Genomic DNA, 23622 nt, shown 5'->3' with positions numbered 1-23622 from the left:
ATATTCTGAAATTTAAATGTTTATTGCACTGTTTATGTAAAATTCTCACACTGTCAACCCGTTATTAGAACTGTTGTCCAATAATAGAAAAGTACGGAATAAATGTCAATTTGTGTACATGAATAAATGTTGATTTTTGTACATATAAAAAAATAAATAAATAAAAATAAGAATGTGATATGCAAAATAGCTTTTGCAGTATTAAACTGTGCCTGCTATGCATTCTTGTTTTTATGCCCCTTCATTTTTGTGTATGGTGCCACTTATTTCTGAATTCTGTCATGGTTTTATATGCCATAGTACCTCTTCAAATAGACATCATCTATTGCACCTTATGTGAGCCTTCTTATGTTCTCTTTGCGGATTCACTTTGAATCTTTTGACTGGCTCATTGTCTGCTGTTTTCATCATATACTTTTTTTTAAAGATGGCATTCACTTTGGAATTTAACTCTTGATTTCCTTGAGAACTTAAGGCACGGTTCAATCTTCTTAGTTACCTTAAATTATTCTAACACTTCACTATTTGGCTTCTGGCATGAATACTAGCCATTTACTTGCCTGTCTGTAAACTGCTTTTCATCTCCTTTATGGCAGTGTTTTCAACCACTCCCGGACCGGTATAATTGATGTCAGGGCCCGGTACCAGGCCGTGGCCCGGACGTTGAGTAACACTGTGCTAGATGACTTGTAATGAGGGATAAAGCTGCTCAGTCACTGATTAAGCTGCATTCAAATTAATGCAAGCTTGTACAATAAATATAACCAAACCCTGTAACCAAACCGGCCACTGGACTTTTCTGTAAACAAAGACAGTTCAACAAGCCTGATTACAAACATAGTACAAACGTACGAAAACACTTCCATCTGTTGGTACCTCCATCTGCGCATCAGCAACAAACTAGGCGTGTTGCTCACAGATCAAACCCAAGTGACAGCATGCCTTCATGCAAGTCCAGTTCGTTGATGCAACAGGATTTCAAATCTTGATGGGGGGAAAAAAACACACTAACACCAGTAGCTCAATAATGATCCAAGTAGGAGTAAAGGAAGATAAGCATGTAGATGCCACAAAAAAACATTAATTTAGGAGATGAAATGCTTACAAAATGGACACCCGCAATGCTACAGATGTAGCGATTTGTAACTTCCCACATGTGGGCATTGTGGGAGATGGGACAGAATGGATTACACAGGAACTGTTCCATACAAATTGGGGCTAGGGTTGCCACCGTTTCAAATGCACAAAGTTGGACATTTTTGGTACAAATGTCAGATTTTGCAGGCCGAAACATACCCACGGCCAGTACAAAGGACAGAACTTCACTTTTTTGCCTAAATAAAATCTTATTCTTGTAACGTATTAGTTGCTTATTCTGTTTCTTATAACATTTAGGTGGTTCAGATACAGAATAACTATTTTATGTAACTATTACATAAAATATAGGAAATAATTTTATCCTAAAAATCTCAGGACATTTGCCATTTTTACAATTTTTTTGCAGGACACAACTGCCCAAAGAGGGACTGTCCCTCGCAAAGTGGGACAGGTGGTAACACTAATTGGGGCAGATTGCAAACTTATGGTCCCATCAAGACAGACTGACTCACCTGGATCTTTTTAACATCAACCCACAGAAGGATTAATGGACATAGTTATGTTACACAAGACTTTTAGAATATGTACATACTTGACTAATCAAGGTAAAATCAGGTAATGTACACAGAAATCTAAGGAAAGACACAACCTAGTTATGGATTGGAATACTATACAAAAAAACTGTAAAGATTTAAAGAAACAGACTTACTTATATTTAACAGGCACTGATCAATTTTAGGCCCAGCCAAGGTTGCATTAAGATGACAAAAGCAGTTTACACAAGCACAATAAAAACAAAATATAAAGTATAAATAAATGGAAAATAAAGAACAATGCATTACAACCATTTAGTGTAATGAAATAAAGTAATATGTAGATAAAGCAACACAGTTTATAAATAAGAACACACAGAAAAGTAACTGAAGTTTATCTACATATTTACAGCCAGGTGACCAGGCTGTGAGCAGTAAGCATGTGTAATGTGAACAGGCAGGATTTATTTATTTTTAATTGTGTACTGGAGTAGGGTGATGATCACAAACAATAAATTTGAGGTTCAGTCTCAGTTGCAGATAAACAAAAATAAATATAATGTAACCGCGAGTAATAAAGTATAAAAAGGAGCCAACATTTACATAAAAACAGTACTAACACCAGCAGAATGAAAGTACAAGTTTATGTACATACTCATAGGCATATGATCAAACTGCTTGCAACACCTACAGAGTAGGGTTAGGAAGAAGAGGTAGAGATGAGGGTGAGATGTGGTTAGATGTCATGGCCTGAAATGATGCATTTGCATTGATATTGCATACCCAGGTAAGCCTTGAACTGGGTCTGAATTTGGTGCAAGAGGAGAGGTCTTTTTTATGAAAAATATTACAATACAACACACGGTACCTTGGAGGTGTGAACCAGGAGATAAACACTATCCAGTGACAGGACTCCAGTTTATCTGTTTTACTAGCCAATTGCCTGGTTAATTTTACCCAACTGACATATATCTGCTGTACAAAGAAAGCTTTTCCCTTAGCAGGCAGTTTTTTTTTTACCATCTGACGGCTGTCACTTTATTACTTCAGTATTCCATTGCTCTTGAATAATTAAAGCTTGAGGAGGATGTGCTGATGCTCAAAAAGGGCAGTAAAGCCCTGGAATGACTGGTCAGTTAATATCACAGAAGCAGATTCTTTGCATAGATTTGTATAGTTCTAAGACTAAAATTATTTTGGTTTACAAACAGATGTTTTGCAGAAAATAAACATCCAAGAGTGAAAAAAAAACATAACACGAGTTTAAAAATAAAAGTTGCAACTCTCCTGTAAGAAATAACTAAAATGATAAAATCATAAAAAATCTCACTATTAGGATTAAAAATTGATTTTTAGGGATATTCAAGAGTCTGCCTCAGAATCAATACAACTTCATGTCACCGGAGGTAACCAAATTCGGGTCACCCATGCTTGATCAGAAGTGCATGCACTCTGAATGCATTTTATCTGAATTAAAGTGATCGAATTGCAGTTCGAACAGCTACAGAAAGTCCAGTATTTGTCGGATATTGCTGAATACTTGATATAACGGAATTTTTTTCATTTTGCTGGTATTATTCAGTCTAGGAGATGGCATATTTAAGTAAACGGGGACTTGTTCTCTGTAAAAATTACCTATTTGCTTTAAAGTGCCTTACTTCAATAATTCTGCTCTTTGATATATTTTACATTGGAGAACAGAACTCAAAGTGTCCTTCAATGAATTACCATGGACCCCTAATTCCAGAAGACTGAAAGCCATATAACGGAAGAATGTCACCATAGTTGTAACCAAAACTGCATGAGGAAGACAGAATAACTAATTCCATGGTTCACAAATCTACAATGACAAATTCCATGGAAAAAGCCTGGTTCTGTGATACAGAAGATTAAAGCTCTGACTACTACCTAGATGACCTACTGGCTTGGATCCTGAAAGACCTGGGCAGAACAGGTTAGGAATAAGCAGCTGATGCCAACTCAACCATCCTGGGGAGGGAGAAGTGGTTTTAGTGAGCTGATCACCACCATGCAAATGGAGATTTACGTAAGCACCAAAATGAGCCAGGACCAGGGGCACAGATATCTCAAAATGGTGACTATAGCCCTCGCTAGCATTTTGGAAGTAGCATGCACACACACACAGGGAAGGGTTGTAGGAGAAAAATAACAACCAATTGGAGATATTTACGCTAATTGACTCAATTGTTTTCTTAATGATTTTATTGCCTTGTCAGTATGTGTACATTAAAGGGGATGTTTTCTTATGTATTTCACTTCTTGAAGGCTGTGAGAGCTGAGGCACTAAAGTTTTGGTAATAAATCCTTGGTACTGTTGCCTGTGGTTGCTATTTTTCTACTTTTGGTTCTCTTTTTGTGTGGCTGTTAAAGGGTCGAAGGAGACCCTACAGTGACGCAACTTACTTACATCCACTAAGGATGGGTTTAATTCCTTTTTAAAAAAGAAAAAAGTTTTCTCATTGCTGGTACGCTACAGAAGGCACAGATCACCACCATAGTTGCCTATCTTGTCAGCTCCTACCACAGTAATGGAAAAATCCAGTAGAGAGGCATGAATGGGCTCAAGAACAAAGAAAAAAAGATCAATGACCTGTAGGCACAGAGGAAAAAATTATATTAAAAAATGCCATGGAAAGATCAATTATGACAAATAGGGAACTTCATGGCTAATCTTGCACTATAAGGAGACTACTAACCACCCTAAGAAAGGAAGTCTCAGTGGTGTGCCCTGATCTAAAACCATGGTGGCAAGAATCCAGTATACAGCTAGATGTTATGTAGGAATACATATGCAAACCTCATTCTTAACCTTACCAATAAACTGCAGGTTAGAGATTGTTCAGTATTTTTAATCGAGTCTAGATCTAAGGATATTTTTACAGTAATGGAGGACAGTCAAGGTTTCCTTCAATGTGGAAGGAAAAAACACTATTAAAGGACCAAAATTAAAGTAAATAATGAAACCTAATGATACAAGATGATACTAAACTAGCCAGAAAGATCCTGGGTCCAAGACTGCATCCTGTTGCTCAAATACATGAAACCAACACCATACCTTCACTATCACTGACAAATGTACATTTTGTTCAACAAAAAGTACAGTTTTGTACCTACCATAAATGTAGATGTTCGAAGATCCACATTGCTGCAGTCCTTACACTTGGGTAGTCCGCTGTCCTCGGTCGGCCCGAATATCAAAGTATAAGGCTGACGTCGGTCAAGGCGCATTTGACTGACATCAGGACGTCAGGGTACAAATGCGCATGACCGACGTCATATCCTCAGTCTTTTCTTGCCCCAGATGTCAGAAGACCCTAAAAATAAAGGTCAAAACCAAAAGACAGCAAACAACCAACCCACCACCCTTGCACTAACTATATGTACAATATATACAAAATACACAATATGTACAACCCAACCCACACAACCACCTCTAACTACAGAGGGGAAGGAGGAGGAATTGGACTGCAGCAATGTGGATCTTGAACATGTACATTTATGGTAGGTACAAAACTGTACTATGTTCTTCATCTCACATTGCTGCAGTCCTTACACTTGGGTAGAATCCCAAAGCAGAGGTAAGGGAGGATGGCCAACTACAAGGAAGCAGGAGCTGCCAAGATGCCCTGCAAAACAGCAGTGGCAAAACCAGCCCTGGATTTAGAGTAAAGTGGCAGGTGATAATGCCTAGAGAAAGTATGCACTGAACTCCAAGTAACTGCCTCCAAAATATCCTTGGTTGCCACTCCCTCAAAAGCTGTTGAAGTGGCAGTAGCCCTAGTGGAATGAGGCCTAATCCCAGCTGGAATCTCCTTGCCATGATGGGAATAACAGAAAGCAATGCAAAACCCAATCCACTTAGAAATAGTTTGTTTTGACACAGGCTTGCCCTGAGAACTCAAAGCAAAAGAAACAAACAACTGCTGAGACTGCCTGAACCCTTTAGTTCTGTCCAAATAATATCGCAACTGCCTGTGTACATCTAAAGTGTGCAAAATCTTTTCCCCTTTATTTTGTGGATTTGCATAAAAAGTAGGCAAATGAATAGTTTGGTTTAAAGCCACACTAGAAACCACCTTAGGCATAAAGGAAGGATTAGTACGTAATGATACCCTATCCTTATGGAAAATCAAGAAAGGCTCAACCGCCATAAGGGCCTGCAATTCAGAAACCCTTCTTGCAGAGGTAATTGCCAACAAAAAAGCAGTCTTCCATGACAAATATTTCAACTCAGAAGTAGCTGCAGGCTCAAAAGGTTGTAGAGTGAGTTTCTCCAACACAAAATTGAGATCCCAAGCAGGAGTAGGAGCTCTTCGTGGGGTCTTATATTCTTTGCCCCTCTAAGAAATTGCTTGAACAAAGGATGAGAAAACAATGGTGGGTCACAATCATAGTGAGCGAAATTGCTGCAGCATGAACCTTAATAGAAGAGAAAGACAAACCTTTGTCCAGTAACTCAGTAAGATATTGAAGAGCCACACTCAAATTAGGCTCAGAAACATCAAAATCTTTGCTGCACTCCAAAATAAAAATCTCTTCCATTTATCTGCGTACACTTTCCTTGTACTAGGCCTTCTAGCTTCCAAAATCACATTCAAAACTTGTTGTGGAAGCTGAGACCCTCTATGGTTCAAAACAGAATATGCCAGGCTGTTAGGTGAAGAGAGTGAAGTTTGACATTGAGCAAATGGCTGTCCTCCTGTGACAACAGGTGTGGAATCGAAGGCAAAGGCCATGGAGGCTTCCGTACCAGACTTCTCAGTAATGGGTACCAGTGCTGTCGAGGCCAATCTGGAGCTATTAAAATCATCCTTGGCTTGTCCTGTCTGACCTTTAGAAGTACCTTTGGGAGGAGAGGCAGAGGTGGAAAGGCATACACATGAAGATTGCTCCAATTGAAAGAAAGAGCATCCACTTTCCAAGCTGTGGGATGAAACCTTTTGTGCAAAACTTTGGCAGCTGATGGTTTAGTGGAGAAGCGAACAGATCTATGTCTGGAGTTCCCCATGACACCGTCAATTTCTGAAACACATGAGGATCCAATTTCCACTCGTGGGGATCCATAATTCGTCTGCTCAACACATCTGCTAAGGAGTTCTGTGCTCCTGGCAGAAACCTTGCCTGAAGATTGAGTTGTAAACTGAGAGCAGTCTCCCACAAAATCATTGCTTGCCTGCATAGAGGATAAGAATCGTTCCCCTTGCTTGTTGATGTACCACATGACAGTTGTGTTGTCTGTTAGAATCAACACCTGCCCTGGAAGAAGTAAATCCTTGAAAGCTATTAATGCAAACTGGACTGCTAACATCTCCTTGAGATTGATATGTAGATGTTGTAGTCTGGCAGGCCACTTGTCTTGTATCCACTTTCCATTTAGATGAGCTCCCCAAGCTTTGTCTGAGGCATCTGTCGTTAAAATCTGACTCGCCTCTGGCCGGGTCACAGAGAGTCCCTTGTTTAGGTGACATTCCTGAGCCCACCACAAAAATTCCTTTTGAATGCAAGGTATTATTTGAATGACAGTGTCTAGATCCTGGCAGTGCTGTGTCCATACATTTTTGAGATACCATTGTAGCTTCCTCATATGCAGTTTGGCATTGGGAAGCACCAGAATACAAGATGCCATGAACCCTAAGGCTTGAAGGACTGTCCTTGCAGTCAGCCCGGACTGATGAGATAGCTGATGGAAGTAAAGGGATAGACTCTTTTGTTTGTCCGGGGTTAAAAAGGCCATCTGGGATGCTGTATTCAGTCTCACACCCAGAAAGCACATGTCTTGAGAGGGTACTAGACTGGACTTTATTTCGTTCACAGAATACCCCAGGCATCTTAGCACTGCTATCACATATTCCAAATGACGAAGAAGCTCTTCTCTTCCTTGAGCCAGAATCAGGCAGTCGTCCAAATAAGGATAGATCTGTATTCCTTTCAGCCTGAAGAAAGCTATCACTGGAGCCAGAACTTTTGTGAACACTCTGGGCGCAGTAGATAAGCCAAAGGGCAATGCAGAGAACTGATAGTGAAAAGTCCCAGCTCGAAAACGCAGATACTTCCTGCAACTTAGTCTGATAGGAACATGAAGGTAAGCCTCCTTGAGATCCAAAGTTACCATCCAATGATCCTTGCCCAGCAGAGGCAAAAGCTGTTGTAACGCCAACATTTTGAACTTGGGAATGTCCAGATAAGTGTTGAGGATAGATAGATCCAAAATTGGTCTCCACGTGTTCCCCTTCTTTGGTACTAGGAACAGGCGAGAATAAAATCCTAGGCCCACTTCTGGCATAGGGACCGGCTGTATGGCCCCTAGTTGAAGTAACAGAGAAATTTGCTTGTGAGCCTCTATTCTTTGTTGAGGAGGAACGTCTGGCATGCCCCTGAAAGGAGGCAAGGTATGGAAATAAAACCTGTAACCTTGATGTATGATATCCAATACCCATTTGTCTTGGGTAATTAAACTCCAATTTTCTTTGAAAAGTGCCAACCTTCCTCCCAAAGGTGCTGCCAGACGAGAAGGCTCTGGCAGCTGAAAAGGTAGGTCATTGGGTCTGTTTACGAAAGGACTGACCCCTGCCCTCACCTGAAGACTGTGCAGGAGAACTCCCTGTTCTAGGCCTGAAAGAGCCCTGAGCTCTACCCCTACCACGTCTAGATCTACCCCTAGACTGGGAATCATAAGAAGGATACGTCCACCCTTTAGCAGGCCAATTTCTGCTAAACTTTGGAGGCTGAACCTGCAAAAAATCTTTAACAGTCTGCATAGACTTAGCTTTGTCTTCCATTTTCTTTAAAACTGCCTCAACAGGAGGACCAAACAACACGTCAGATTGTAAAGGAGCATCTAAAATCCTTGTTTTAACATGTTCAGACAAATTTTGATCCCTTAGCCAGGCATGCCTGCGAAGAACTGACCCAGTGGCAGCCATCCTAGACGAGGCCTGTACAGCATCAAAACCACATTGCAAAGAATGCTTACCCACCTGTTCAGAAACATGTACTAAATCTTGCAACTCTTTACAATCAATACCTACTGCCAGAGCATCAACCTTAGACTTTAATTGTGAAAGGAGATAATTTTGGTATTTCAACATGTGAAACTGGCAATTCAAAGCCCTCATAGCAAGAGTGGAAGAAGTATAAACTTTCTTTCCCCATCTATCCAAGGCCCTAGCCTCTTTGTCTGCAGGAACCGGATTCTTAACAACAGAAGCCTTAACACCTTTAGGCCCCTGGCTAACAGTTTCTGGGTCTGCCCTAGGACTCTTAAAAAGATACTTATGAGCTTCAGGCACCCTGTAATATCTATCCGGCTTAACAGGAGCAGGAGGCAAAGAATCAGGATTAAGAGAAGCCTCTGTAAAAACATCTTCCACTACATCCAAAACAGGAGGTATAGCCAAAGGCCTATGCTGGGGTAAAAACAAAAATTCCCTAAGCCTTTTCCTGGAATCAGAGAAGTCCTGACCTTCCCACTTAAAATGCTCCCTCATGGAATGAAGAGTTTCTGAAAAAGAAAAATCCTCAGGAGGAGAAGCAGAAGGAGTAGAATCATCCACATCAGAATCAGAATAAGGAGAGTACTCCTGCAAGTCTTCAGCCGAAGACTCTGACACATCTGAAGCCTGCTCAAAACTCCCTAGCTCAGGCTCCACCCTAGGCCTCTTATCAGGAGGGGGCATAGAACCCCTAATCAAAGTAATCAAATCTTCTGCCATTTTAAGCATATGCTTCTTGGGCACAGTACCTGAAGAGCTAGGGGTAACACCAACTGAAGCTAAACCTGGCCTGCCCCTGGGAGAAGCCTTAGAAACAGAAGGAGAGGGCCTAGCCACCCTAGGAAGGGAGGGGAGAATAGTAACCTGAGAAGCCCCCTCAGCTTGACTTGCCTCCTGAGAGGCCACATCTTGCAATACTAAAGTCTCACCCTGGGAACACAAAGAAACCTCCGGTGGAGCCACCGGCTCCACCGACACCTCTAAAGAACCGGTGTCCGGTACCGACGGTTCTTCCAGCCTAGGCTTAACTGCTTTGTCCTTGCGCTTCTTTGAAGAAGCGGACGTCGGAGCATCTGACGGCATTTTGTAATTGCACCGCTTCCCAAAGACTAACCTTGCACAATCCAACCTCCTCTTTATAGTGCGTTTATTAAATCTAGCACAAGAGCGACAGCCAACAACGTTGTGGTCAGGCACTAAGCAAGGAATACACAAAGTATGATAATCTCTATGCGGTATCTGTTTCCCACAAGAAATGCAATTATTGACTTTTTCTGACATCCGGTAAATCACTGAGGCAAGAAAAAACTAAAATATTCCCCAACGGGGTACTTAGCCAACTTTGAACTCGGTCTGAAACTTCGAAATCGAAAAATCTCAGAACGCCAACCGGCACTTGCAATGCTGCTTCTGCATCGGACCATGCGGCAAAAAAGACTGAGGATATGACGTCGGTCATGCGCATTTGTACCCTGACGTCCTGATGTCAGTCAAATGCGCCTTGACTGACGTCAGCCTTATACTTTGATATTCGGGCCGACCGAGGACAGTGGACTACCCAAGTGTAAGGACTGCAGCAATGTGAGATGAAGAACATCTCAGGATTCTTTTTTGCAAGGTCCACTACAATGCAACATGAGCATTTTTTGTGAAAAGATCCGTCAGACCTTGGTTACCTTTACCATAAGGAGTACATATGTTATCCTCACCATAAGGAGGAGGAGAAAAGGCTTTTTGGGTAGCAAGACAGGATGGGGTGCACAGTCTGTTAACTATGCAAGAAAGAACAGATGGGTAGTTAAATGCAACAGAGATCTCTCAGACGAAAACACTGCCTTCTTCCACAAAATCTCATGCATGCTAAATAATCAGCCTCCAGGCTATGTTTGGCCTCCCAACACACAAGCTCTTGTTTCACCTGTGTTTTAACCCTCCACTCTAGCCTACACAATTCATGAAGATCATAATCTTGTCAAGGTTTGCAGGACTTCACTGGTCTAGGGTGTAGCCATTTGAACCTGAGCGACACCCTATCAAGATCAGTGGCATTGATTCCCTCAACATCCTAGTCCGTCAAGGGAATGGGGATACCTCTACTAATTAAATAGAAACTTATGTCATGAGCAACATCAGTGTCAGAAAGCCATATGAGTAATACCATAAAACTGAAGTAGACCACAGATAATGGTCAATCAGACCAATTCTTCTATAAATGGTTACATCACCAAACTGGAAAACAAAATCTAGTGAGTTATGGAAGGCAGCAGTAACCACTAGAGTGAAGCTGAAATGCTTTCAAATGTGAAGCTCTAAAGTGAACTGAAATGACCCCCTATTACTCAAGTGATTATACAAAGGTCTAACAGGAAATTTGAAAAAGTCTGTCAGAAACCCAGAAATCAAAAGGAGACTGTTCACACTATCTTTTTTTCTATAAATCCACTACTCATGCTTTTCCATCAAGAAGACATTACACATATATAATGTGCAGTGGGGTAGTCTGAGATTAGAAATGTAACTATGCACACAATTACATATTCATACATGCCAGCTGTTCTTATATGTGTTAGCAAATACTAAGTAAATCCAATAGCAAAAACACTGAATAATGTGTTTCTCAAACTTTCTATCAAAAAATGTGACAGTAGCTTACATAGAACAAAAAACATTTACTAGTCTGATACATAATCTGTTAAATTAGTAAGACATGTCAACTTCTTTTGGGTTGTGCTCAGACATCCCAAAAGACAAAACAGCAAGTAGTACAAATCATCATGCTAAATGACACCTACCATTAGTTCTACGGTGAAATATGAACTACTTCTGAATTAGTAAACTATTATTAAGATTACACTTCCTAGTACATTTCAAAATCTGAATCATTATTCAGATATGCAACACAGAAAAAAATTAGACCCAACATGCACTTTCATGGCATTCAGTTTTAGTTTAACAAAGCTGGAAAGAAGCCTTTCAAAATAATAACGTGAAAACCAATCACAGCAAAGCAGTTAAACATTTTCATACTTACTATTCTTTTAAAGTTCTTCTGCCAAATCACAACTTCATGCAGAATATCAATTCTAGAAAAATAAGACAAACAAAAAAACTAGTAGTAAATCAAAGTACAAAGTACAACAACTTAATACATAAGGTGCAGGCAAGCTCAAGTATGGAGTCCAATTATGGACTAGGAAGGGAACTGCATTACTGACCATGAAGAAAAAAATGACATCACTAAGGCGATGAGAATGTGCAAGGCCTACAAAAGCAAATAATTGCTGGATCAAGGAAACAAAGCTTTTGTTGCCAATGGATGATCATCATCATCATTAACTCAACTTTCACACAAATATGAAAAAAAAATTCAAAGTCTACATTTACATGGGGGGGGGGGGGGCAAGTACTGAAACTTCCCAACTCCTTACTTGCGTAACAAACACCAAGATCACTGTAACTTACAAAAAGTGTTTTTTCCTTGCAGTAACGTAATTCCAGAAGTGTTTTTTTTTTTCAGTCAGTGATGGTCAAAGCATGATCTCAACAGTGTAGTCAACAGACAAAGCAGCAACCTTTGGCAATATCTCTCTCAAAACATAGCCCTGTGCATGCCATAACCCAAAGATAAGAAGTTAGACCTAATAAATAAGAAGGTATATGTGGGAGAAAGTACAGTTTTGTACCTACCATAAATGTAGATGTTCGAGTGCCAATACAGCTGCAGTAATCACAGATGGGTTCTCTGCCGTCAGGCGGGTCCTCGGTCGGCCGAATTCCAAAGTCTAGGTCCGGCGTCGGTTGTTGTCGCTTTCTCTCCTGACGTCAGAGAGGCAGGGGTATATAAGACACATCCGACGCCATGTTCTTCAGTCTTTCTTGCCCCAGATGTCAGGTGCCCCCAGAAGGAAGGCAATACATAAATTATATTTATATACATGCAATGCAGTGTAATCCAAAATCAGTAGTTGCAAGCAAATATACCATAGAAGGATAACCCAAACAGGTTGTATGAAAAGGGGGTTAGGTCCCAGGCCTTTACCAAGAGGGGAAGGAGGGAGGGAAAACTGTACTGCAGCTGTATTAGCACTCGAACATCTACATTTATGGTAGGTACAAAACTGTGCTATGTTCATCGTGCATACAGCTGCAGTAATCACAGATGGGTAGAATCCCAAAGCTATGCACAGGGTGGTAGGCACTAGGTGGAACTGGGATGAGCCAGAATGCCCTGCAACACAGCAGTGGCAAAGCCTGCTCTAGTTTTGGAATATAAAGGCAGGTGGTAGTGTTTTGTGAAGGTATGCACAGAACTCCAAGTGGCTGCCTCCAAAATATCTTTGGTAGGAACTCCTCTGAGGAAGGCTGTAGAGGTAGCTGTGGCCCTGGTGGAGTGGGATCTGATGCCTGTAGGGACAGATTTTCCAAGATAGGAATAACAAAACCGTATGCAGTGGCCTATCCATTTTGAAATTGTCTGTTTGGTAACTGGGTTCCCTTGAGCCCCTACAGCATAGGACACAAAAAGTTGTTCTGATTTCCTGAAGGGCTTTGTTCTGTCCAAATAATAACGTAGCTGCCTATGGATGTCTAAGGAGTGTAGCAGCCTTTCCCCTTGGTTTTGAGGATTGGGGTAAAAGGTAGGTAAGTGTATGGCTTTATTTAAAGCTACCCTGGATACCACTTTAGGCATAAATGACGGGTTGGTTCGAAGGGAAACCCTGTCCTGATGGAAGATGAGAAAGGGCTGCACAGCCATGAGGGCTTGTAGTTCCGAAACCCTATGAGCTGAGGTAATGGCCAGAAGGAAAGCTGTTTTCCAGGACAAATATTGCAAATCTGTTGAGGCAGCTGGTTAAAAGGGAGGCAATGTTAATTTTTCTAGAATGTAATTAAGATCCCAGGCTGGTATTGGTTGTTTCCTTGGTGGTCTTATATTCTTAGCCCCTCTGAGGAACTGTCTTAAGAGTGGGTGCGAGAATAAGGGTGGATCCGTGTTGAATTCTGCAGAAATGGCTGAGGCATGGATTTATATGGAGGAAAATGAAAGTCCACTGTTCAGCAGCTCAGCTAGATACTGTAATACCTGAGGCAAATTCAGTTTTCTAGGGTCCTGGCCTTTTTTCTCATTCCAAGAGCAAAACAGTTTCCATTTTGCGGAGTAAGCCTTTCTAGTAGATGGCCTTCTGGCCTCCAAAATGACATCCTGCACCTCTTTGGGGAGTAGGGTCTGTTGTGGTGTTAAGGAATTTTCCATGCAGCGAGACTGAGTGTTTTCAGCTGACTGTGAAGAATTTTGTAGCTGTGCTGAGTCAGCAGAAGAGGCATTAGAGGTAGGGACCAGGGAGGAGTATGTGTTAGGCTCCTCAGAAGTGGGTACCAGTGTTGCCTTGGCCAGTCTGGAGCAATCAGTATCTCCTTCGGTCTGTCTGCTCTTGCTTTCAAAAGCACCTTGGGCAGAAGAGGCAGAGGTGGGAAAGCGTAAACTGTCCATCCTGTCCAACTGAATGAAAGGGCGTCCACTCTCCAGGCCTTTGGATGAAAGGTCCTTGAACAAAACTTTTCCAATTGATGATTCCTGTGGGAGGCAAAGAGATCTATGTCTGGCCTCCCCCACGTTTGGATTATTTTTGTAAACACTTGAGGATGCAACTTCCATTCGTGTGGATCTGTCATATTTCTGCTTAGGTTGTCTGCCAGCGTGTTTTCCAAACCTGGCAAGTACTGTGCTTGAAGTTCGATTTGCCATGCCAGAGCCAAGTTCCAAAGTGTCATGGCATGTCTGCACAGGGGGTATGAATGTGTTCCTCCTTGTTTGTTTATGTACCACATTACTGTGGTGGTGTCTGTTCTCATCAGTAATTGTCCTGGATGCAGGAGGTCCTTGAAAGCTGTAATTGCATTTATCACTGCTAGCATTTCTTTTTGATTGATGTGAAGGTGCTTTTCTTTTTGGGACCATTTGCCCTGAATGCACCTGTCTGTCATGTGCGCCCCCCAGGCGTAATCTGAGGCGTCTGTTGTGATGACTTGATTTGCTTGAGGCTTGCAGAATGGAAGACCTGTGTTTGTTTGACATGCTTGGGGCCACCATAGAAATTCCTTTTGCAAACATGGAATTATTGGTATTATAGTTTCCAAACTGTGGCTGTGTTGAGACCATAGGTTTTTTAGGTACCACTGAAGTTTCCTCATATGCAACTTTGCACATGGGATTAAAAGAATGCAAGATGCCATGAAGCCCAGAGCCTGCAGGATTTTCCTTGCAGTAAGCCTGGTACATTTTGCTAGTATTTTGAAGTACTGAGTTAGTTGCCCCTGTTTTTCTGGCGTAAGATAGGCCATCTGGATGTTTGTGTCCAAGTTGGCACCCAGGAAAGTTATTTTCTGAGATGGTGTTAGCCTGGATTTCTCTTTGTTGACTGTGTATCCCAGAGCATGCAGTAACCGTGTTACATAAGCCAGATGTTCAAGTATGTGCTTGCTGTCCGCTTGGATCAGGCAGTCGTCCAAATAAGGGTAAATTTGTATCCCTTGAAGTCTGCAGTAGGCAATTACTGATGCCAGGCATTTCGTGAATACTCTGGGTGCAATAGATAAGCCAAAGGACAATGCAGAGAATTGATAGTGGATTGAACCTGCAAGAAATCTGAGGTATCTTCTGCAGCTTTGTCTGATTGGGACATGCAGGTATGCCTCCTTGAGGTCCATTGTTACCAGCCAAAACTCCTTGCCCAGCATGGGAAGAAGCTGCTGTAATGTGAGCATCTTGAATTTTGGTACGAGTAAGAATGTGTTTAGGATGGATAAGTCCAAAATGGGTCTCCAGTCGGTTCCTTTCCTTGGTACCAGAAATAGTCTGGAATAAAAACCTTGACCTTGTTCGTGAGTAGGTACCTTTTGAATAGCCCTCATTTGTATGAGCTTTGAAATTTGTAGTTGTGCCTCTGCCCTTTGATTGTGTGGCAGGTTTGGCATGCCTCTCATTTTTGGAAGAGTGTGGAAATGAAATCTGTAGCCTCTGTTTATAACATCCAGGATCCATTTGTCTGTTGTGCCAATATGCCAATTTCTTGTAAATAATGCCAGCTTTCCTCCCAAGGGTGCTGCCAGCTGAGACTTGCTTGGCATGGAAAGGAGGGAGTCATTGGGTTTGTTTCCTGTATTGTTGTGCACTGTCTTCGCCACCTCTTGGTGCTGGAGTCTGCCATTGCCTGCCTCTATATGATCCTTGTGATTGTCCTCTGCCCCTTGTGCGCCTGTATCTACCTCTTTGGGGCTTGTCCGTGGCTGGAAAGGACCAGTTTTTAGAAGGCCAATTTCTGCTAAAACGTGGTGGTTGAACCTGTAGAAAAGCTTTGACAGTTTGCATAGATGTGGCTTTTTCTTCCATTTTCTGTAATATCTCCTCAGCATTAGTACCAAACAGCACATCCTTTTGTAAAGGAGCATCTAGAAGTTTAGCTTTCACATGATCAGGCAAGCTTTGTTCCCTAAGCCAAGCATGTCTACGAATGACTGATCCTGTAACAGCAGCTCTACTTGAGGCCTCTAGGGCATCATAGCCACATTGTAAGGTGTGTTTACCCACTTGTTCTGCACTATGCATCATATCCTGCAACTCCTTCAAATCTGGTTGTTCAGGTTGAGACATTTTATTCCTTAATTGTGATAACAGAAACTGCTGATATTTAAGCATATGAAACTGACAATTTAAGGCCCTCATGGCTAGGGTGGCCGAGGTATATACCTTTTTACCCCACCTTTCTAAGGATCTTGACTCTCTTTCGGAAGGTAGTGGATTCTTAGCAGTAGAGGCCTTCATTCCCTTGGGGCCTTGAGAAATGGCTTCAGGGTCAGCATTATGGCTTTTGTAGAGAAATTGGTGAGAGTTAGGAACTCTGTAGTACCTATCAGGCTTGACTGGGGCAGGAGGCAGGGAATCCGGATTAAGGCAAGCCTCCGAATAAACATCATCAAGTATGTCCAAGACAGGAGGTATCGCCAGAGGCCTGTGTTGAGGTAACAAAAGAAATTCCCTAAGTCTTTTCTTGGAATCAGAAAAGTCTTGGCCTTCCCAATGGAAATGCTCCCTCAAAGTGTGCAAGGTTTCCCCAAAGGAAAAATCCTCAGGAGGAGATACAGAAGGAACGGACTGCTCTGCATCCGAATCTTCAAAAGGGAGTAAGAGTGTTCCTCTACATCAGAATGTTCTGAATAAATGGAGCCCTGATCAGAAGAGGGAGAATCTTCCTCCACTCTGGGTCTCTTGTCTGGAGGGGGCTGTGAACCCCTGATAAGAGTAATTAAATCCTCAGCCATTTTAAGCATCTGCTTTTTAGGCATGGGGCCTGGAGATGGGCCCTGTGCAACAGGCCTCTTGGGATGCCTGGCTGATTTGGATTTAGTAAAGGCCTTAATGGAAAAGGAAGATGAGGGTCTAAAGACACCATGGGTGGAGGTGGACCTGTCCACATTAGGAGGCTCAACACTCACAGTGGCTTCGGTGGTTGTAGTCTGGGTAAGGGCCGAGGTACCTGCGGTCTCGGTTACAGAAGACACCGCCAAAGAAGTGTCGTCGGTAGTCAGGGACTGCATAGGCGTCTCGCTGAGAACCGGACCACGTGTAGCCGGTTTTGGCGTGGTGTCGGTGGGGACCGCGGACCTCGCGTGTCGGTCCTTGTCCTTGCGTTTTTTGGACAAAACGGTAGTTGGAGTCTCCGACGACATTTTATAATCAAAGGCTTTACCAAAAAAGTGTTGGGCGAACTCCGCCCGACGCTTAATAGTGCGTTTATTGAAAGTAGCGCAAAAGCGACAGCCTGAGATGTCGTGGTCTGGACCTAAACAAGGTATGCAGAGGGAATGGAAATCCTTATGCGGTATTTGCTTCCCACAAGAAATACAATTGTTAACTTTTTCTGACATCGGTCTGAGGCAAGAAAAGTTTCCCCAACGGGGTACTTAGCTTTAATGAAGACTTCGGTTTCCAGTTTTTCGTAAATTCAGGAGCTGGCCGACCGGCACTTGCGAACTGCTTCTGCTTCGGGCACCGCCCGGCAAAAAAGACTGAAGAACATGGCGTCGGATGTGTCTTATATACCCCTGCCTCTCTGAAGTCAGGAGAGAAAGCGACAACAACCGACGCCGGACCTAGACTTTGGAATTCGGCCGACCGAGGACCCGCCTCACGGCAGAGAACCCATCTGTGATTACTGCAGCTGTATGCACGATGAACATCTACTTCATAGAATCTGAAGTCAGCAGAACTAATGTCGAAAGCATCAGTGCTCCAATATTAAAAACAAACATGACATTTACAGTACAACTCTTTCAGTACTTTAAGTTACTGGAAGACACTGACTGCTGTCGATACAACTGAAAACAAGTATAACAAACTCATGGCTGACAGTCTGGTTGTGTGGCCATAAAGTACAGTTGTATAAAATCATACCATAACAGTAGATACCCTTTCGCTTCTCTGTTGCAGTAAGCTGAACTGTAAGGGTCTCATGCTAAGGACAGCCCGTCTGGCCAGCATACCAAAGCCATTACATCTTGCATGTGCCGTATGTCAAATGTATGCTCCTTGTTCAGGATGCAAGGCATAAAGGTGACGTATGGACGCAGTTAGAACTGAATTGCCCCAGAAGAGAACCGTCTCCATAGAACAAATGTGGCTATGCACATCCAGACGGAGAAAATGCAGATGGAAATGGAAGACACTCGACCAGGAGGGAAACCAAAACAAAGCCCAAAAGAAAAAAGGGGGAGAGAGAGAGGGAGCATATACTGCAACAGTGAAAATGTTCTACTGTTACGGAAAGATTTTGCACAACTGTACTACGTCCTTCTATATCACTGTTGCGGTATTCTTAAGTGTAGGAGGAATACATAAGCTCAAGAAAAGGATTGGGAGGTGGAAGGCTGGGAAGAGTCTTCAACAAACCCATGCAGAATGGCTCTGGCCCTAGAAACCATATCCAATTTATAATACTTATTAAAGGTATTCACTGAAACCAAGTAGAAGCTTCAAGGATGAAATTTGTGTCCAACCTCTTGAGGAAAGCACTAGAAGAGGTAACAGCCATAGTTGGTTGAGCTCTAATGGAAGTAGAATGACATTTGCCATGAAAAGAATAACAAAACAAAATGGTCTTGGATATCCAGGAGGAGGTGACTTGCTTAGAAACAGCCAAACCCAATGTCCTGGGATGAAAACAAATAAAAAGCCAATCAAACGTACAAATGGCCTTAGTTTTATCCAAATAATAGCTGAGCTGTCCGTGCAGATCAAAAGTTTGTAAAACTGTCTCACTAGCAGACTGAGGACAGAGAAAAAGAGGGAGAGAGATGTACTGCCTGATTCAAAGACAACTCATTAACCACCTTGGACATAAAAGTAGTATTTGTACGAAAAACAAAAAAGGAGGACTAGCCATAATGACCTTAAGCTCAGAATCCCTCTGAACAAAGTAACAACAAGCAATGAAACGATCTTCCAGGTGGGTTCCGGCATGTAGCTCGCAAGACATTGCCCTGCAAGCTACATCGCTGAAACCAAATGGCTGCAGCAGCACTTTGCCGTAAAGCTATACGGCTGTAAAGCATAGCCACTGCAGCTGTAAACTATGGCTAGACGTATGTTAACTGGTGGTGATTGTTGCAGACAGCTGCCTGGCTGTATTCTAGCTGAAACAGCCGTACTAGATGTGTAACACATTCCATAGACACATTCAAGGACTGCATTTATTTAATTATTTATTTATTATATTGTCAGATGTCTGATAATATAATAAATAAATAATGAAATAAATGCAGTCCTTGAATGTGAATACGGAATGTGTTACACATCTAGTATGGCTGTCTCAGCTAGAATACAGCCAGGCAGCTGTCTGCAACGATCACCACCAGTTAACATACGTCTGTCCATAGTTTACTGCTGCAGTGGCTATGCTTTACAGCCGTATTTCTCTATGGTAAAGTGCTGCTGCAGCCAGTTGGTTTCGGCAATGTAGCTCGCAGGGCAAGATCTTGCGAGCTACACGCCAGAACCTCTTCCAGGTACAATGCTGTAGAGAAGATGAACCTGCAAGCTCAAAAGGAGCCTGGGTAAATTTTACTACCACAAAATTAAGGTCTCAAGGAGGAGGAATAGGTTCCCTTGGGGGCCTAATATGCCTGACACCTTTAAGAAACTGGTTTGACCTCAAAATGAGAAGCCAAAAGAGGATTAAATGGCAGACGAGCAGAAATAGCTGACAATTTGGCCTTTATAGAAGTACAGGGCAAGCTGGACTGGAACAAATCTCATACATAGGAGAGAACTGAAGGGACTGCCATGGAAAAAAAGGGTCCTGGTTATGAGCATGGTACCAGACAGAAATTCTCTTCCATTTGGATATACAAGACTTTCTGATTGGTTTTCTTGCCTCCTGAAAAACCCTGAACATGTCAACAGAAAAGTGGTGCCTAAAAGGGATCAACACTCTATAGCCCACACTGCAAGTTGAAGAGTGGACAGGTAAGGATGGATGCATGACCTTGAACTTTCAGATTACCAAAGGAAGCCCCCAACCCCATGCCTGAAGCATCTGTGAACAGTTCTTGAGAAGGAACCGGAGGCTGAAAAGGCAGGCCTGTGTTTAGGGAAAATTACTGAAGTTCACCACTAGAATTTCTGTTTCAGATGATGATGGAGAGAAACTGAAATCCAGAGGGTGGCAGTGCTGAAGCCAAATTGACTTGAGGTACCACTGAAGCTTCCGCATGCAATCTGGCAAGAAAGAGCATTGGAATAGAACAGGCAATGAATATCAGGGTTCGAAGAAACTCTCTGGCTGTAATAGCAAGCAGAGGAAGAAGAGACTGAAAGAAAGCCGTCAAGGACAAAACTTTTAGAAGTTAAAGAAAAGCCAACATTGACAATCCTGATATACATGATCTTAAGGAGGAGTCAAGACAAACTTTTTGGAAGTTGATAGTGAACCCCACAGTTTGAAGGAGAGATGGTGAATTCTAGATCCTGTTAACAGGCAAGTGATAGAAAGTGCTTGGAGCAACAGGTTGTCTACATAAGGAAATGTATGAATGCCTTGAAGCCTGCAAAAGGAAATCACAGGAGCTAGGCATTTTGTGAATATCCTTGGAGCAGTACAGAGGCTAAAGTGCAAAGCAGAGAACCGAAAATGAAAATAAAAAAAAAAAAATAAACAAATATTTCCTGAAAAGAGGGTGAACAGAAATATGAAGGTAAGCATCATTGAGCTCCAAGGATAGCAGAAAAGCCTGGGGTATTAAAAGAGGAATCAGGGTTTGAATAGTAAGCATCCAAAAAATAGGAAGTTGTTGAGCAAGGAGAGATCCAGAATAAGTCAAGTGCCCTCCTTTCCAGGAACCGGGAACATCCTGGAGTAAAATCCCTTTCCTACCTGGGAAGGAAGGACAGGTTGAATACTTCCCTGGTCCACCAGGGACCCAAGGACCTCTGAGAAATGAGGGAGTTGCTCCAGAGGATGTTGGGCAACCCCTAAAAAAGGAGGAACAGACTTCCACACTATGAAGTAACCCTAAAGGGTGACACAACCCAAGAATCTGAGGTGATGAGATGCCAGTTTGCAAGAAAGAGGAAGAGCCAGAGAGACAAGAGAATCTGGCCAACAGTGCATGAGATGTCAAAGAGAATCAGGCTTGTCTGACAAAGGAGGCTTCTGAGCTACAGGAACCCGAGAAGCCTTAGCAGAGGAGCTTGCCAAACTCCCTTCCTACCTTTGGTGACCTGATGAGGCTGCCTGAGAACATGAGAACAAAAGCAGGCCTAGTAGGATAATTCCTCTGGAACTTAGGGTTAGGATAGACAAAAATATGTTTAAAGTCTTGTAAACCCTTGCTTTTTTCTTGAAGAGACAAACCTAGCAACAGTTCCAAAGAGATTTTTATTATCCAAAGGAGTATCCAGTAACTTGGCCTTAATATCTTCAGGCAGTAACTATAGCCGAAGCAAAGAAAAATGCCTCATGACAGACCCAAAGGAAGCAGCTCTGGAAGAGGCATCAGCAGCATCACAGCTACACTTGATAGAGTGACGAGCAACCTGAAAGGCAGGACTCCAAACAGAAAGAGCAGAAGATTCTGCCTCAGAATCAGAGGAGTCAGTCAGAAAGACCCTGAACAGCCAGGGTAATCAATGTCAGAGCATATCTGGTCTTGTGGGTTTGGTAGTTGATGGCCCAAAATGCCAAAGTAGTAGTAGTAGTATAAACCTTCTTACAAATTCTCTCTACTGCCCTACTATCCTTTATCTGAAGGCAAAATTTTGGAAGGTTTGTCAGAGGAGACTGACACCACAGCAAGGTCAGCAGAAAGACACAAGAATCGCCAACTTTAGGAACCTTACAGAACCTGTAAAAAGTTTCTTTACAGCAGGAGGTTGAGAAGCAGCTATAAAGGTTTCTAACAAAACACCCAATACATGAAGTACTGCAGAAGGTTTAGGAGTGTCCACCTGAAGCAGCTCTTAATACCTTTTCCATATATCAAACACTTGAGAAGAATCCCACTTAAAATACTCCTATCACTGTAGCTACAGTGTCTCCAAAAGAGGCTCATGACTCGCAGACTCTTCTTCATCATAACCATAAGCCAAAAGAGTAGCACAAGGACCCATTATCAGACTCCAAATCCTCATCTGAGTAATCGGGTTCCCTAGCCCTGTTTGGAAGGAGGAGGAAAAGTCCAAGGGGAGTAGGCACAGAAACCCCCTAGGGAGACTTCAGGGCCATTAAGGCATTAGAACAGGCGCTGATTAAACTCCTGCCATTCCCTTTGAGGATCCTTAGGGTGTACAGAAGTATGCATAGTCTTCTGCTTTTTCTTAATAGGGACATCCAACCTAATAAATACCAGGGGTTCTGACCCTTGATGAGATTCAGCAAGAATACCGGAAACCTATTCCCTGACCAGAGTCTGTGGAATCCCCCAGGTCCTAAGAGATGAATTGCAGTTCCCCCTCAATGTCTGGAACAGATGCCTGCAAAGCCTCAGAGGAGTGAAAGGAAGGATCCATGCAGTTCTCCAATGCCCTACAGAGCTATCGCACATTTCTAGAGAAGTGCCCGGTGGAGGCTGGACAGCCAAAGAATCTAACAAATATTTATTGACCTTCTTCTTGCTTAACAGCACCTGGGGGCTAGAAGCTTCCACCATGTTACCTTGGGCTAACAGTTTAAGCCCTGGCTCATGGACAGACAGGCAGGAAAGACAACAGACTTCCAAGAGCCTTAGGCACAAACGCTTTACAAATACTGCAAGACATATGGTTATGGGAAGGTTGTGAGAAGGAGTCAGACAAAAAAAAAAAAGACACTGTATGTGATGATCCTTATGGGGTATCTGTTTCCCACACTAACATTTTCCTTTCTTGGAGGACACGAACTCTAGGTAACCTAAAAAGGGCACTTATCTGGTGGCTAGGTATTCAGTACAGCAAAAAGGCATTCAGACCGATGAATGATGATGGCATATGGACTGGCGGTAAAGAAGTTCTGGGTAACAGCATTCGTACATCACCTTTATGTCCTAAGTCCGGAATGGGCAGCATACATGTGACGTATGGCACATAAGAGCTAAAGGCTTTGGTATACTGGCTGGACGTTGGCCTATCCTCGGCAGGATATCCCTACAGTTAAGAATACTGCAACAGTGATATAGAAAAAATCATAAATTTACAGAGCCGGTCAACACTTCTTAGTAATGATACTGCACATATGCATGCACAAATGTACACAAAAATGTACAGTAAACTCTCGGTTAACCAGGACTCAAGCAACTAGAAAAAAAAAAAAAAAAATCAAAGAAATACAGTACAGTATGAACAGTTCAGTTTTTCATGTGTTGCACTGTTTCCCCCTGCAGAAACATACCTTATGTTTTGAGAGTTTGAGTTTTAAGGAGGACGATACAAATAAACTCCCTCTCTCCCT

At 42.5% G+C, this 23622-nt stretch overlaps 1 protein-coding gene across 2 annotated transcripts in view; it reads right to left on the bottom strand.

Moving 5' to 3' along the window:
- MRPL4 (mitochondrial ribosomal protein L4) overlaps nucleotides 1-23622 on the bottom strand; it is a 684921-nt gene that overhangs the window by 579017 nt on the left and 82282 nt on the right. For both annotated transcript variants that reach the window (XM_044083705.1, XM_044083787.1), the window contains exon 4: nucleotides 11676-11727. In XM_044083705.1, the coding sequence (XP_043939640.1) occupies nucleotides 11676-11727 (52 nt within the window). The remainder of the gene's footprint in view (nucleotides 1-11675; nucleotides 11728-23622) is intronic.

This window comes from Protopterus annectens, chromosome 1.part0 (genome assembly GCF_019279795.1).
Source record: "Protopterus annectens isolate FY-2018-M chromosome 1.part0, PAN1.0, whole genome shotgun sequence".
Classification (NCBI taxonomy): Eukaryota; Metazoa; Chordata; order Ceratodontiformes; family Protopteridae; genus Protopterus; species Protopterus annectens.
This window is presented reverse-complemented; position numbering and strand designations above follow the sequence as displayed.